This window comes from Mauremys reevesii, linkage group 4 (genome assembly GCF_016161935.1).
Source record: "Mauremys reevesii isolate NIE-2019 linkage group 4, ASM1616193v1, whole genome shotgun sequence".
Taxonomy (NCBI): Eukaryota; Metazoa; Chordata; order Testudines; family Geoemydidae; genus Mauremys; species Mauremys reevesii.
The window spans coordinates 33,570,755-33,587,034 of NC_052626.1; the positions used below are offsets into that span (position 1 = coordinate 33,570,755).

Sequence of the window (16,280 nt, forward strand, 5' to 3'; positions counted from 1 at the left end):
AGTCACGGATCCCTGGGGTTGCCGGAGCAGCTGCTGCTCAGGCAGCCCCCTGCAGAGGTCCCCAGGGTGTCTGGCCGGAGCAGCCACGGTCGGCGGCCCCCGATAGCTGGTGCTGCTGGCCCCGGGCGCGCCCCCCCCCAGCAGAAGCCCCCCTCACAAGATTTAGTCAGAGATATTTATAGTAAAAGTCATATAGCCATAGAGTCATATAGGTCACGGGACATGAATTTTTGTTTATTGTCCATGACCTGTACATGACTTTTACTAAAAATACCCATGATTAAATCGTAACCTTATTAATAGCAAATAACCATAACTTTTTAAAGAATTAACATCTCATAGGAAATACTTACATTTGATGCTGGTTAACCTGCTTTTTGGCACTGAACAGTCTACGGCTGCTGAAAACAATAAAAAAAAAATAGAAGTGAGTTATACAAGATCCTATTCTTAATATCTGCTATGGTTAGAACAATATATTACCAAAATATCACTAAACAAAGACTTGTTTAATTAAAGGCTAAACAGTTTAGCTAATTATGTATACAGTACCCTGTCTCTGAGAATGGCTGGAAGAAGGTGGAAAAGTGTAATGCATCTAGTGTTGTGATAATATATCACGAGAGAGGAATTTCTTCCTGACCTTAACTAGGTCCTGATCCTATAAACACGTGTGTGTTTAACTTTAAGCATGTGAGTAATCCCACTGATTTCAATAGGATTACTCAGGTGCTTAAAGTGAAGTATGAGTAAGGCTACATTTTAGTCATGGCTTTTTATAATACAAGTCATGGACAGGTCATGGACAAAAAACAAAAAGTCACGCCCCCGTGACCTGTCCATGATTTTTACCAAAAATATCTGTGACTAAATCTTACCAACTTCCCCAGCTGCTGGGATGGCCCTGGGGTCAGCTGCACCAATGCTGCAAAATTCATGGAGGTCATGGAAAGTCATGGAAGCCGTGACTTCCCATGACCTCCATGAATGATTCGCAGCCTTAAGTATGAGCATTAATATTTGCAGGATTGGGACCAGTTTATGCCATGAAGCATGGGAATAGGTTGTGAAATTTAAAACAAATAACACAAAAAAATCTACCTTTTTTTAATAGTATGCACACAAAATATTTAATAAATTCCCAATGACCCTTGGGTCACTGCCCCAGATCCAGCACATTATATTCTATTATTTGACTTAAAAAAAAAAAGTTAGGCAGAGCTTTGTAACCTAATTTTTTTCACTTGATTCTTTAATGAAAGGTTGACTATAAACACTGCATAAGGACAGCATCACAAGTTTCTAAACTTCAGTAATATTCAACCTTTGGGCAAAGTTTTGCCATAATTAAGCAAAATGTACTAAGTTTTGCAGTAAATTTATACAAAAAGGAAAAGGTATTGCTTCAGAAGGCTGTAATGGCTGGTATGAAATCTGAATTGTGCTTTGGTGCAAAAAATTTCCAAATACAATACAAGACAGCGATAGTTGGGAATTAACCTCTCCAAACAGGAATAAGAAATTAAAATGAAAAGGTTGTGCATGTGAAATCTGTGAAGCAGCCTGCATAAATGTCTGAGAACTGCAACTCCTCAGATCATATCTGGAGCAGGTTGCTTGTGATAGTCAAACTTAAAAAACATTTGGACAGAAATATGCATTTCAGTTAATATGGAAATTAGAATGGTGCAACTACTGTTTCACCCTATGGCCATATATTATTGAGAGCCAGAACTCACAGTAGCAGATAAGAAGCAGATAGAAACTTTTCATATCACACACTGGGATCATATGGATAGTGAGAATAAGTGCATATTAAAGAAATGTGATTGATTCTAGTATATTTCTGACAAATATGAATCAGGAGAGGAGAGTGTATTTGGAAGCATGCTGCAGCTGCAAGAATGAATTTCTTGGCAGAGATCCAAAGAAAAGCAAACACTATAGCTAAACAACATCAATGTATAGACTGACAATATATTGGCACAGACAAGCCAAAGAGTCAGTACTCTTCCTCCCATCACAATTTTAGAAAAATAAAATTGTAAATGAAGCACACACTGGAGCCTCTGATTCACCTTTTGGTGCTTCCTATGTGCCTAACAAAGAGTTATTGGCATTATCTTCTTATTCATACTCTGAGTCTGAATTTTAGTGACTATTAATAACTGAAAATTAGCAGTATCATTAGCCTGATTTCCTTTGACTATCATCCCACAACAAGCAAAAATGGATGAGGCAACAAAGAGGATAAAGTGTTGGATTCTTAGTTCATAAGGAACCAATATAAAACTGCACTGTTATGAAGAGACAGTGGTTGACTAGCTTTCCCTTATAAGCTCAATTTTATCACAGCTACCTTATCTTCACTCAAAATAAAACAATCTCCCTGATCCTTCTCATGAGTGCTCATTCTTCTGCCACAGAAAATTAAGGTGTGCATGGAACCTTTACTCTGAAGTTCCAGACTTCCTAACATTTGCTTTGTGAAAACATTACTCTAAAGTTTGAATTTACTTCTCTGTAAAGAAAAATGAACATTAATATTACTTTATGAATAACAAAGATTAATAATAGATTATAATAATTTACCAACATTTGGGGAAATTTTTCAAAGTGCTAAACACTCACATCTTCCACTGACTGCAATGAGAACCCCTGTGTTTAGCACCTTTGAAAATCAGGCCTTTTGGGGGGTTTTTTTGTTTGTTTTTAAAAGATGAAATGCTCTACATTTATTCTGATGTAACTAATCTGTGTTTACTGCCACAAATCGGTTTTTTTGTTTTTGTTTGCTCTATGCAATTTACTTAGCATCAGCAACAAAACAGAGTGAAATCAAGGGAAATCAAAGACAGACTCACAGCACTAAACATCACCCGAATGAATAATAAAACAAGACGTTAATGTGAGAAAAACAAGCACACACAAAATTACTGGATGACATTTCATATTTATTATTAGTGGGAAGCAGCCAACTGACATCAGCAAGGAACTGAACCAGCAAAAACAAAACTTTCTACAACCCAATTCCTGTTACAGGTCTATTCTAATGCAAAGTGAAGGAAGGAGCTAAAACTGGGTATAGAAGTTTCATGTCTGGACATTTTTACCTTTGGCTGAAAGGATTTTGTTATAATGAACAGCCATGTGATCCCTGATCAGGTACTGGTTATTTAGTCTCCGGGAGGAGTCAATGCAAAAAGCTAAAAAATTAAACACATTTTAATGTTATAAAAAGTAGTGTAAAGATAGTTATTAATTAATTACAGTTCAAACCCAACACAGTTCCAAACAAGAGCTGCAAAGATGGCAGGCGGTGTTACATAATGGAGGCCACAAGAACCAGAGCATGGGGCTGCCCTTGCCTTTGTCCTCCCAACTTCACAAGCAACATGCCCTAAGGGGACACTTGTCTTTCCTAACAACTTCAGAATCATGGTACTTTTGGGAAAGGGTACCGAGGCTTTCGTTCTAGGATGTCATTTCTCCCTGCTACCTTTTCTCCTTTCTCTGCAGTGTTGGTTTGCATTACAACCCCAGATCCAGTGGCTAAGCACTCTCATTCCATCTTCTACAAGATCATACTGCATCTCTAAACCAAACTGCAATTTGGTGGTCATCAAAGTGTGCTAATGCTCCCTCCCCTCTCTTTAAAACTGAATAGTGTATGTCTGACAGCCTCAAATCCAGGTGTTCTACCCATGAATCCCAGGCACTTTGTCTCTCCCATATTAATGGGCTGGTTTGGTAGCATTTTCATAGTTAAAATGCTGAGTTGATAAAGTCCCAGTTTTCCATCACGTCCACCGCATTCATCCAACCCCAAACTTTTAAAAACTTTTATTCCAAACCAGTAACAGAATATATGTTTAAATTTCATCAGTATAAATAAATACATTTAAAAACAATACTCAGTTAGTTGTCCCTCCTCTCCATTTACCTGCCAGCCCCCAAGGTGAGGCTCTGCAGGAAAATGTTATTCACATTGTTAGAAGGTTTAGTGATATTACCAACTGTTACATGGGAAACAGAGATTCCTAAACTCAGGACATTGTGGATAAGGGCCTGATGCTGTGAAATGTTGACATTAGTGAGAGTTCAGCACACTCAGCACCTTACAGGATCAGATTTGTTCCACAGAGTCCTAAACCATTTTCAATCATTTATTTTTATTTAAACATAATCTTTGTCATTCATGTTTAAGATATCTTAGGACACAAAAATTTAAGCTTGGACAGAGTTCAAGAAGTCCCTATAAATATAGGCACTGTTTTAGCAGGGCATTTAAACACATGCTTAAGTGGTCTACAGAACAGAGGGGACTACTCACAATCTTAAAGTTATACATATGCTTAAGTGCTCTGCTCAATGGGAGCCATAGCTTCTTCATCACCTGAATGGAAACAAGCTCAGTATCATATTAGAATACATATTATTCATTCTATTTGAGCCATTAGCTCATAAGAAATAACACTTAAAGGTAGTATTTTTACCTTTTTAGCTGTAATTTTATGTATTCTAGCCAGCAAAAGCACCAAGATACATAAAACCCAATGTGAAAAGACCAAATGTTCTTTCAGTAAAGCGTATTTGTATATTACTATTATTAAAACCTCAGTAAAAGTTTAAGTCAAAGGTTTTAATGATATAAAATTTTTTTTAAATCATAAAATGAACATGTCCATACAAAGCAACCATGACAACCCTTTTATCTAATCATACATATTACTTACCATTACTCTGAGTACTTAAATGTCCTTTAAATGGGCTTGCTGGACCATATCTGGGAATGGCTGGGTATTCGCTCACTTAAAACAAAGATGTCAAGCAATTAGAAGGAAATACATATTTTGACAAATAGGATAAAGCAGAACATGTTTCTTTAAAGCTGCGAAGGTCTGTTTAAATCAGTTATTAATGAGAAATTTGAATCTGTGGCAGCCAGTCAGATTACTGGAAGGGTGGACTTTATTTAATGTTATAACATGAACATCATTACAGTTCAATGAGCTTCACATATTACCTAAATACCAAAGTATGATTGTAGACAGACAGCGTGGTGAGGTAATTTCTTTTATTGGACCAACTTTGGTTGGTTAGAGAGAGACAAGCTTTCTAGATTACACAGAGCTCTTCTTCAGGTCTGGGAAAGGTACTCAGACTGTCACAGCTAAATACAAGGTGGCACAGATTGTTTAGCATAGAGAATGGTCCCTTCAAAGGAATGTTCCTTTGAAATATGTTAATTACTTATGCTAAACAATATGTGCCACCTTCAGTTTAGCTGTGACACTCTGAGTCTGTTTTCCAGACCTGGGGAAGAGTCTGTGTAAGCTTGAAAGTTTGTCTCTCTCACCAATAGAAGCTGGCCCAATAGAAGATATTACCTCACCCACCTTGTCTCTCTAATATCGTGGGACTGACACAGCTACAACAACACTGCATACAAAGTATGACTGTGATGTTTTCATAGATTCATAGAGTTTAAAGCCAGAATGAATCATTAGATCACCTAGTCTGATCTCCTGTAGATCACAGTCCATTAAATTTCACTCAGTTATCCCGTACAGGGCCCAATAAAAACTTGTGTTTGGCTAAAATATAACTTCTTTTAATGTTTTATTGTTAAGGATTTTAAATCCATTACATCAAATGACTGATGTACGTATAATCTTTTCCGATGATAGATGCTGATGTAATTTATCTTCATGCCCATAATTTCGGGCATGAAGATAAATTCTGAACACTTTAAGGAAACAATCTGTGCTTTCTCCTCCAATAAGAAACCATCTTAGCAACAAATGGAGTTTGTTTCGAAGTATGCCGTATAAAGATAACCTGATATTGCACTTCCTGAGGTCATTTAAAAAAATAATCATTCAACTTCCCAACAGTTTGATGGACTAGCAGAGATTCCATTTAATATCTTTAGATCTAAAACATTCACAGAGCAGCTATTCTATGACAAATGTTAATGCAACAACTCACCCTAGTACCAGTCATTTGGCATAATAGGAGAATAAGCATCATAGAATCAACATATTCTGCTCAGAAAATAAATGTCTTAATATTAAATGCAGCAGCTGTTGTTCACTGGTCAATATTTTATCCTGTTGACAGTATGATTTTCAAAAGTGCTCAGCACACTGAGTGCAACTGAAAATCCCAGCTATTGTATCTTATGTAAATTAGGATCTTAAAAATCACCACCTGATTTCAGAGAAACTCCACATTTCTGAAGCAATTTTTAAAAGGAAATATTGATTATTATGAGCAATAACATGCTCTGAGCCTTCACTCTATGTGGCTAACCTCAAGAATTTAAAATATAAAACAAAGAAAAAGAAAAAATCCACAAGACTCTTCTAAAACAAGATTTCTTTCTTGAAGTTAAAGTACCATACCTACTCCACTTACTATTGACTATAATAATTTGCAGCCAATTTCAAGGAACATATGATCATTGTCCAGGGCTGAACTAGCCCATTCTCTCTCACCTGTAGATGTTAAGAGAGCCTGAAATGGTCATGTGACTGATTGCCTTACAACTGATACACCACTGTGTGCAAGTAAAAACACATGACAAGGTGCATGGTCATAAGCAGATGTAAACACACCTCAGGTGCTCTGTGAGGTAAGAGGCTGAAAGTAACCAATAAGTGTGGTTATCTAATACACTGGACTTGGACTCTTCAGTCTCCGGTACAACTACACTCCATGAAATACACTATGCTTTTTACTATATTAATTTTTAAAAAATTAAGATATTTGAAAAATTGTGGAGAAAAGAAAGATGTTTTTATTTTGAGATACATAGTATTTTTTTAAATTAAATTTTAAAAATATGGTTTTTTTTAAATCCCCTAATTCAAGGTCCTTCACATTAGAAGTAGGGATGTAACTTTTACTATTCAGGTCAACACCAAAAACTAGCCAGCCTTTTCTTCATCTGCATCTTTTTTCCCATTCTTCATTACTGCTTCTATCCCTTCTTGTTTCCTGGTTGCTTCTCTTTAACTCCCCTCCTATTCTCTGATTGCGTACCCTTCCTTCCCAGTCCAAATCCCTCACTGCTTCCCTTCCCATCACCTCTGCTCCATGTACAAGCAGAGAAACAAAGTGAAACTGATAAAACAGAGCAGCTCTCTGGTTATGGCCCCAATCCTGAAAAAACTTACATATCTCCTTAACTTTAACCAGATGAGTAATCTAATTACATGCTTAAAGTTAAGCACTTGGGAGCATGTTTACAGAATTGAGGGCTATATTTGTTGCTTCTGGCACATGGAACATAACAGTAAAGAAGGTATGGGGAACAAGATAAAATTGGTTTGCATTTGATGATTTCTAAAAACTAGCTATAAACTATAGGACCCTTTTGGCTTTTATAGGCTATAGTATTTTAAAGCACTGTTAATAAAAATCAAAATAGATGGGGAAATCTTAAGACATTCTTCTTTTGGATGGGTGTAATGATTTCAATGAGAGCAAAGTAGTAAATTTCTTTCTGTGTAGTTACATTAAATACACCTCTACCCTGATATAAAACGCAACCAGATATAACACAAATTCGGCTATAACGCGGTAAAGCAGCACTCCGGGGGGGGGGGGAAGGGGCGTGGCTGCATGCTCCAGCAGATCAAAGCAAATTCGATATAATGTGGTTTCACCTATAACGCGGTATGATTTTTTGGCTCCCGAGGACAGCGTTATATTGGGGTAGAGGTGTACTATAGATCCTGAATAGATAGTCAAAGCCACTGTCACATGGAATCTTCTTTTATAATATAACAGCATTTCCAAACCTGGGATGTCTTAACGCTCAGTGAATGTACAGTTCCATTATACAAGCTCTTTAATGGGCTTTTTACTGTATTCCAAATGTAGGCATATTACATTTTACAGAAACAAAGCACAAATGCTATAGAAATCTTCTGACTATTCACCAGAAGCTCTGAATAGAAAAGGGAAGGAGCTATCAAGTCCATTAGCTTAAAGCATCTATCTATTTTTTGGATGTACTGCAAAAGCTATTACTCTTGAAAAGGACAGGATATATCTGTTGCTAATTTCCACATGCAAGTAAATAATTTGAGAGGCACATTGTGATCTGGGTTACTACATATTCACATCCTGAATGTCTACTATACACACAGATTATTTGACCCTACAAGAACTAAAACGGGCCACATCCAGGCTGTTGCCAGATCCTATCTGTTCTTCATTTAAAATATCTTTAAAATCTGTCCTTTCTCCTGCACTTAGATCACTATCTCTTGGCCCTACCTTAGTCAATTATCTACTTGACTACTGCAACTCCTTCTCCCTGGCTTCCCTGCCTCTCCTCCAGTACATATCAAATGCCACTAGTAAAGTCATCTCTCTTGATCAGTGATCAGATCAGCTTAACCCCTTAAATGAATTCCTCCGTTGACTTCCGCTCACCTTTCATACCAGGTTCAAATTTCTCAGCCTCACCAGCGAGGCTCTTTACATTTACATTCCTGCTTTCATCTCTGCTCTTGTATCTTTCTAAACATTGCCCCTCTGACTTCACTGAAGCCTCCTGACTAGTTATCACCTTTGGTTGTGTATACACTAGAATTTATTCATTTACATTATAGCCATCTGTAAAAGCAGCACATTATATCACCAGCAGATGGCACACTGTTCAACTGTAACAAGTGAAATATTTGGTGTTACTGTACCAACCTTTTACTATTAATACATGTAATTTGTAAAAAACAAAACAATGATCTAAATCATCCGTTTACCACAGGAAAACCCAAAAGACAGAGCCAAGAGGGAGATATCTTGCAGAGTTTCCTCTGAATCTTTCTCCTCAGGAGGAGCAGGGTCTGCCCCCAAACTACACAGACCTCAGGAAATTAGCTGAAGACACAAAGCCATCTAATAACAGGCCCTATCATTCCCCCATGGACTCAGGAAGACAACATTATGTCAGTTTACACTCAGTTCATATTTCAAGGTTATCTTCACAACGATAGACTAGAAATTAAAATGTAAGGCTTATATTTGGGAGCACAGGGGGCAGATTCTTCAGGAAATTACATGGCTATAGAATATACATAAGCTTGACAATAGAGATGTTTTCTAGGGGATTTGGATAGTCGGGGGGAGGGGTAAGGATGACTTGTTCTGGGAAGATGGAAAGGGGGAATAAAAGGTAATAAGACTTGTACCTATCACTTCAAACAATATAAATGCATTCTGTCTACTGTAAGAGAGATATAGTGGGTGAGGTAATATCTTTTATTGGACCAACTTCTATTGGTGAAAGAGATGAGCTTTTGAGCCATATAGAACTCTTCTTCAGGTCTGGGAAAGGTACTCCAAGCTTCACAGCTAAGTGCAAGGTGAAACAGATTGTTAAGTATAAAAGTAGTCAGTACATACTCTAAGGCAATGTTTCCCAAACTTGGGATGCCGCTTGTATAGGGAAAGCCCCTGGTGGGCCGGGCTGGTTTGTTTACCTGCCCCGTCTGCAGGTCCGGCCGATCGCAGCTCCCACTGGCCATGGTTCGCTGCTCCAGGCCAATGGGAACTGCTGGAAGTGGCGGCCAGTACGTCCCTTGGCCCACGCCGCTTCCAGCAGCTCCCATTGGCCTGGAGCAGCGAACTGCGACCAGTGGGAGCCGCGATCGGCCAGACCTGCAGACGGGGCAGGTAAACAAACCAGCCTAGCCTGCCAGGGGCCTTCCCTACACAAGTGGCATCCCAAGTTTGGGAAACACTGTTCTAAGGGATCATTCAAGATAGAGTAACCGGCTAACACCTCTGCACTCATAGGACAAAAAAGATGGGGTTAGAGTGTTATAGATTGTTATAATAATCCAGTGTCTCTGTTTTATACAACTACACTGCATACAACAATGGAAGATATCGAATTTAGGTGTTTGAAGATACAACTACTTCTGTCTACTGTTGTAAGTCTGCTTTGTCTATTTAGGACCTGATCCAATACCCATTTATGTCTGTGGGAGTCTTTCCAATGACAGTCCTTCCCCTGACTTCAATGAATTTTGGATTAGGCTCTCAAATTGTAAATTCTCTGGGGAAATAATCATGTTTGTACACTGCCCAGAACAACGGGTTCCCAGTCCTGATTGGGGACTTTTAATACAAACATCAATATAAATAATAATAAAATTTCTGATTAAAAATGAACCTTTACTACCTGTGCTTTTCTTTCCTTGTAAAAATAAATGATTCCATTGTAAACACCCTTTGACCACAGTTTTAAACTTTTTGTTAACAAATATGTAGAACTGAACTGGGAACTGTACAAACCAGTTTTAGCTTTATTTAAGAAATTAGTCAGATTTAAATGTGTCATTTCAGAAAATGAACTTTTCCTGCCAATAAGTACATGGATATATATCTCTGATACCTAATGCAAACAACTGCAGTAGGAAGCCACATGTTTATTCAAATTTCAGAGATATTGCATTGTCCACCCTAGGTAATTTACACAAGAGTTTTGTCATATATACAGCTTCTCAAGGTACAGAATGTAAACAAAATTACATAAGAAACATCAAAAATCAATTAGGTCCTTTAGTACATTGTTAATGCTTGTAATTGCTTCCTTTTGTGGGCTTTGCTTGCTAATGAAGGATACAGTGCAGTACAGAAGGGAAAACTGGATGAGAATCATTCACTTTTTTTTTCCAGCCAGTGGCAAGGGTGGATATCAATCATGATTTTTTGTTTGTTGAAAAAATATTTTGTTTAAATGATTTCTCCATTAAATTGTTTTTTTTTATTTACCTGTTGCCAGTTCTTACTTTCTTCCCATTTTACAGCCTTAAATTGCTAAGGTGGATATTCTGTACTTCTTTCTTAAACAGTTTCCTAATTGTTAGAAGAATTTCAGAGTTTACATAGAATTTTTAAGAAGATATTTATAACATTCAACTATACTGAAAAAGACAATTCTATGTCTCATTAACATCCTTCCTGTGAGATCAACACAAATTCAAATACAACACTGATAAGGAAGTAGCGGGGCTATTTTTACAACCAACACCACTTTCTGATGTACTGAACTTCTGCACATCAAGACAGATGACACTCTTTGACTGGGCTATAGTCTTTCTTCAAGGTTTGCAGTTTAAAACCAGTCAGACTTGTATTCCTAAGTCATTTATATTCCTTTGAAAACCACCTTTTTCAATGCTTAGATATTGGGTTTAGGATATTAACTTTAGGCTTCTGTTTTGACAAAGATTTTATGCTGTGAGACTGTTTTTAAAATAAAAATACAATAGTAGACCCGATGCTGCAACACTTTTATGCACATGCTTAACTTTAAGCATGAAAAGTTCCTCTGAAGATAATGGGTCTATTAATATGAGTAAATCTACATAGCTACTTAAATATGTGTGGGATGAAGGCCTTCATTATCAATATTTTTTTAACATTAAAATAAAATATCATACTAGTAGTCAAGTATCAGAGGGGTAGCCGTGTTAGTCTGGATCTGTAAAAAGCAACAAAGAGTCCTGTGGCACCTTATAGACTAACAGATGTATTGGAGCATGAGCTTTCGTGGGTGAATACCCACTTCATCAGAGGCATGTAATGGAAATTTCCAGAGGCAGGTATAAATATGCAAGCCAGAATCAGTCTGGAGATAACGAGGTTTGTTCAATCAGGGAGGATGAGGTGTGAACACCAAGGGAGGAGAAACTGCTTTTGTAGTTGGCTAGCCATTCACAGTCTTTGTTTAATCCTGAGCTGATGGTGTCAAATTTGCAAATGAACTGAAGCTCAGCTCTGACTTGTGTCCATTTATGCCCTTCTGCTATGTACATCGGCCAAACCGGACAGTCTCTATGTAAAAGGATAAATGGACACAAGTCAGATATTAGGAATGGCAATATACAAAAACCTGTAGAACACTTCAACCTCCCTGGCCACACAATAGCAGATTTTAAGGTAGCCATCCTGCAGCAAAAGAACTCCAGGACCAGACTTCAAAGAGAAACTGCTGAGCTTCAGTTCATCTGCAAATTTGACATCATCAGCTCAGGATTGAACTAACCTCGTTATCTCCAGACAGATTCTGGCCTGCATATATATACCTGCCTCCGGAAATTTCTATTACATGCGTCTGACGAAGTGGGTATTCACCCACGAAAGCTTACGCTCCAATACTTCTGTACATACTAGTAGTGACATTTTAAAAAACAAAATATTTATAATTTAGTTCATTATAAATTTTATTAATCAATTAAGGCCAGAAGAGAGAATTATGAGCATCTAGTCTGACATCCTGTGTAACACAGGCCATAGAATTTCATCAAATGATTCTTGCATCAAACCCAATTTTTTTCCAGTTTGAGCATATCTTTTAGAAACAGACATCCAAATTTGATTTAAATTAGGTTGTTTTTTTGCCTGGCTTATTTATAGACTTTTTTTGGAAAAGCCCCCTCCCTCCCCTCCCCCCCCTTTTTTTTTAGAATAGCTGCAAAGAAACCAAGATTTTTTTATTTTTTTAAATATTTTCATAAAGTTTAACTGCTTGATTTTTTTAGCCTTTGCAGAGTTAATTTTTTACCTTTTTTAAAAAAAAATATTTGCTTATTTTTTAAAGTGACACCTTTATTAATTTAGATATTACCAAATGCCTATATTTTTTAGAGTTTGGTTTACCAGAGCAAGATCTGTTTAAAAGGAGTAATTTTTTGAACAAAATATTATTTTTGGATTACTTTTTAAAAAAAATATTTTTAAACACAGGTGCTATTACTACTTGCCCACATTCTCTACCAAAAATGTTATGCTTAAACAGAGCACACGAGATCTTTTTATAGAGGAAAAGGCAACATGCCGCATTTATTGAGAATACAGCAATTAGCATGTGCTTTTTAGTTACACACACACACCACGCACACAGTTCCGTCAGTCGATGTTTATAGTTACTAATCTAGAGTCTGGATTAATTAAGTGGCCAGCCAAATTGGTCGCAGAGGGGAAACAGGCTCTGTCGGTCACGATCTGATGCTTTTGGAGTAGTGGCAAGACGAACCCAAAGTCCCATGGCAAAGTACTTTGTTTTTATAGTTTTTTGTTGTTGTTGAAGTTTATGGATTTTGCTGTGTTAGTTTGTGACTGGTTACTTTTTAACTGGCGTTATTTTTTGATGGCCCAAAACACTTTTGAGAGGGTTATTTTGTTTGGCTTTGAATTAATTATTTTGTGTTTTAAGGGTGCCAGCCTTCACCTTAGGGTTGTTGGTCTGCCCCACCCCCCAAACCCCAACCATGGATGCGCACTGATGGTTCTTTGGCATTTTTGAGTTTGAGTTTTTTTTATTTTATATTGTTTTTTTTGCCCATTTGGCTTCAAAAATGGCCTTTACACCTTATTTTTTCCTGATGCATACATTCCTTATTCACATACACAGTTTTTTGCAGAGACCTTCAAAAGGTAACAAATAGCAGTGTTTTATGTTGAACAAGAAAGGCATTATAAATTAGACTTTACTAAATTTTGTAACTGTCCTTTCCCATATTGGGACCTGGGCCTCCAAAATTCATTTAATTTAATTAACACGGACACCAACAAAATTCTGTCTGTTACTTACAAGGCATAAAAAGAAAATGGCTAATACTAGTATTCACTATTCTATTTATTTATTTTAATACCTTAATTCTTACTATAAAACATACACTTTACATAGCCAAAACATAACCAATTATATAGCACAGTACCCATGGTACAACACTTAGACTGACAGAGAATTCACTACATTCCTAGGTAAGTTGTTTCCAGGTAGGGTTGCCAGGTGTCCGGTTGAAAAGGGACCCCGGTGGCTCTGGTTAGCACCACTGACTGGGCCACTAAAAATCCAGTCGGCAGCACAGTGGGGCTAAGGCAGATTCCCTGCCTGCCCTGGCTCCAGGCAGCTCTTGGGAGCAGCTGGCTTGTCCGGCTCTTAGACACAGGGGCGGCCACAGGGGTTCCATGCGCTGCCCTGACCCTGAACACTGGGTCCGCAGCTCCCATTGGTTGGGAACCACGGCCAATGGGAGCTGTGAGGGCAGCGCCTGTAGGTGCAGGTGGCGTGCAGAGCCCCCAGCGCCTCTGCCTAGCAGCCGGAGGCGGGACATGCTGCCACTTCTGGGAGCTGTGGCCAGGGCAGGCAGGGAACCTGCCTTAGCCCCGCTGCACTGCTGACTGGGAGCCATCCAAGGTAAACATCGCCCAGCCAGAGCCCACACCCCAAACCACCTCCTCCACCCCAATCCCCTGCCCCGGGTCGGAATCCCCTCCTGCACCCTAACTCCCTCCCAGAGCCCACACTCCCTCCTGCACCCCCAATTCCCTGCCCCAGCCTTGAGCCCCCTCCTCCACCCTCATCCTCAGCCCCACCCCAGAGCCTGCATCCCCAGCCAGAGTCCTCACCACCTGCCACATCCCACCCTCCATCCCCAGCCCTGAGCCCCCTCCCACATCCTCAACCCTTCATTTCTGGCTCCACTCCGGACCCTGCACCCTGAGCTGGAGCCCTCACCCCAACTCCCTGCCCCAGCCCGGTGAAAGTGAGTGAGTATGGGGGAGAGCGAGCGATGGAGGTAGGGGGGATAGAGTGACTGGGGGTGGGGCCTCAGAGAAGGGGCAGGGCAAGGGTGTTCAGTTTTGTGCGATTAGAAAGTTGGCAACCCTATTTCCATGGTTAACTCTACTCTCTGTTTCAGAGGTTTTAAGGCCAGAAGGGACCATGGTAATCATCCTGTCTGACCTCCTGTATAACACAGGTCTATTAAAAATGTACAATTTCTTTCCAGTATGAGTTTATCTAGATTCAGCATCCAGCCATTGGATTTTCTTATGCCTTTGTCTGCCAAAATAAAGAGCACTTTATTATCAGAATCTTTTCCCCGGGTACATACTTATATACATCATAATAGACTCCCTCTTAATCTTGTCTTGCACAAATCAAATAGTGGACACCAGAATGGGACACAGTAGGAGACACAATATTCCATTAATGGTCTCATTAATGTCATATGCACTGGTAAATAACACATTCCTACTTCTATTTGATACTCCCCTGTTTACCTATCCAAAGATTTATTTCGCTCCCTTAGCCAGCACAGTGCACTCGGAAATCATGTACAGATGATAATCCAAAATGATCCCTACATTCTTTCCTGAATGTCTGATTTCCAAAATACAGTCCGTCCCCTCCCACCCCATGTCTGACCACATTCTTTGTTCCTAGATGTATATATGACCTTTCATTTGGCTGTATTAAAATGCAAATTTGTTCAAGTGAGGTTACCGTGCAATCCAGATCTCTCTATATAACTTACCTGTGCCCACAATTATTATTTGCCATTCCACCAATTATTATGTCACCTGAAAACCTTACCAGAAATGATTTTATATTTCCTTCCACAACATGGATAAAGATATTGAATGGCACTGGGCCAAGAACAGATCCCAGTGGGATCCCTCCAGAGACACCCTCGCTGGATGATTTCCATCTACAATTACATTTTGATCCATCATCATCTACCAGCTGTTGAAATCCTTTCCTTCTCCCTCTTGTATGAAAGAGAGATTAAAGAATTCTAACAGACCAACCCGACCTCTTCTCAAGCATCTTGCACAGGACCCCACAAACCTAGGGCTGAGCCTTCACATTCCCAATCCCAAGGTCTTCAATAAGACTACTTGCGTGAATAAAGTGGAAATAATTTGGCCATTAATCTGTTTTTGAGAAGGAATGCTGAAGGGACAGGGTAACCTGTATCTGATTACTACAATAATTATAATATATAATAATGTCAGCATTTCAAACTCAGGCCCTATAATAGGATTTATAAATTGTCCACAAAATTCTGTATTGGTCTGAAACTTGGACCATGTCTGTATCAATAGAGCTGTGTCCCTGTAAGAGCGCTCGTGTAGCTGCATAACGCTGAGGGGAGAGAGTTCTCCTGTCGACAAAATAAAACCAGCTCAATGAGTGGCGGTAGCTATGTAGGCGTGAGACGCTCTCCCACTGACATAGTGCAGTGCACAAGAGCGCTTATGCTGGCAACATTTATGTTGCCCAAAAGGAGTGTTTTTTCACACCCCTAAGAGACAAAAGTTTTGCCAACATAAGTTGTAGTGTAGAAATGGCCTTAATAAGTAAGATGTCAGCCCAGGAGTTTACCACTTCCACTAGCATGATGATATCACTTTATTATTTAGAAAAACATGGGGCACATGCATGGAAGAAATCTGCAAGGTTT

The 16,280-nt window shown here is 38.9% G+C and overlaps 1 protein-coding gene across 13 annotated transcripts in view; it reads right to left on the reverse strand.

The window, feature by feature from the left end:
- The window catches only part of SPATA7 (spermatogenesis associated 7), a 74,646-nt gene that overhangs the window by 46,065 nt on the left and 12,301 nt on the right, over nucleotides 1–16,280 (reverse strand). The window contains exons 1-5 of one of the 13 annotated variants that reach the window (XM_039538558.1): nucleotides 6,501–6,539; nucleotides 4,737–4,811; nucleotides 4,334–4,396; nucleotides 3,114–3,206; nucleotides 354–401 (exon numbers count right to left, since the gene is read on the reverse strand). In XM_039538558.1, the coding sequence (XP_039394492.1) occupies nucleotides 354–401; nucleotides 3,114–3,150 (85 nt within the window). In that variant the 5' untranslated portion in view covers nucleotides 3,151–3,206; nucleotides 4,334–4,396; nucleotides 4,737–4,811; nucleotides 6,501–6,539. Of the gene's footprint in view, nucleotides 1–353; nucleotides 402–3,113; nucleotides 3,207–4,333; nucleotides 4,397–4,736; nucleotides 4,812–6,420; nucleotides 6,582–15,409; nucleotides 15,540–16,280 lie in introns of those variants that run through there. The other 12 variants (XM_039538557.1, XM_039538549.1, XM_039538556.1 and 9 more) reach the window with 12 other exon arrangements.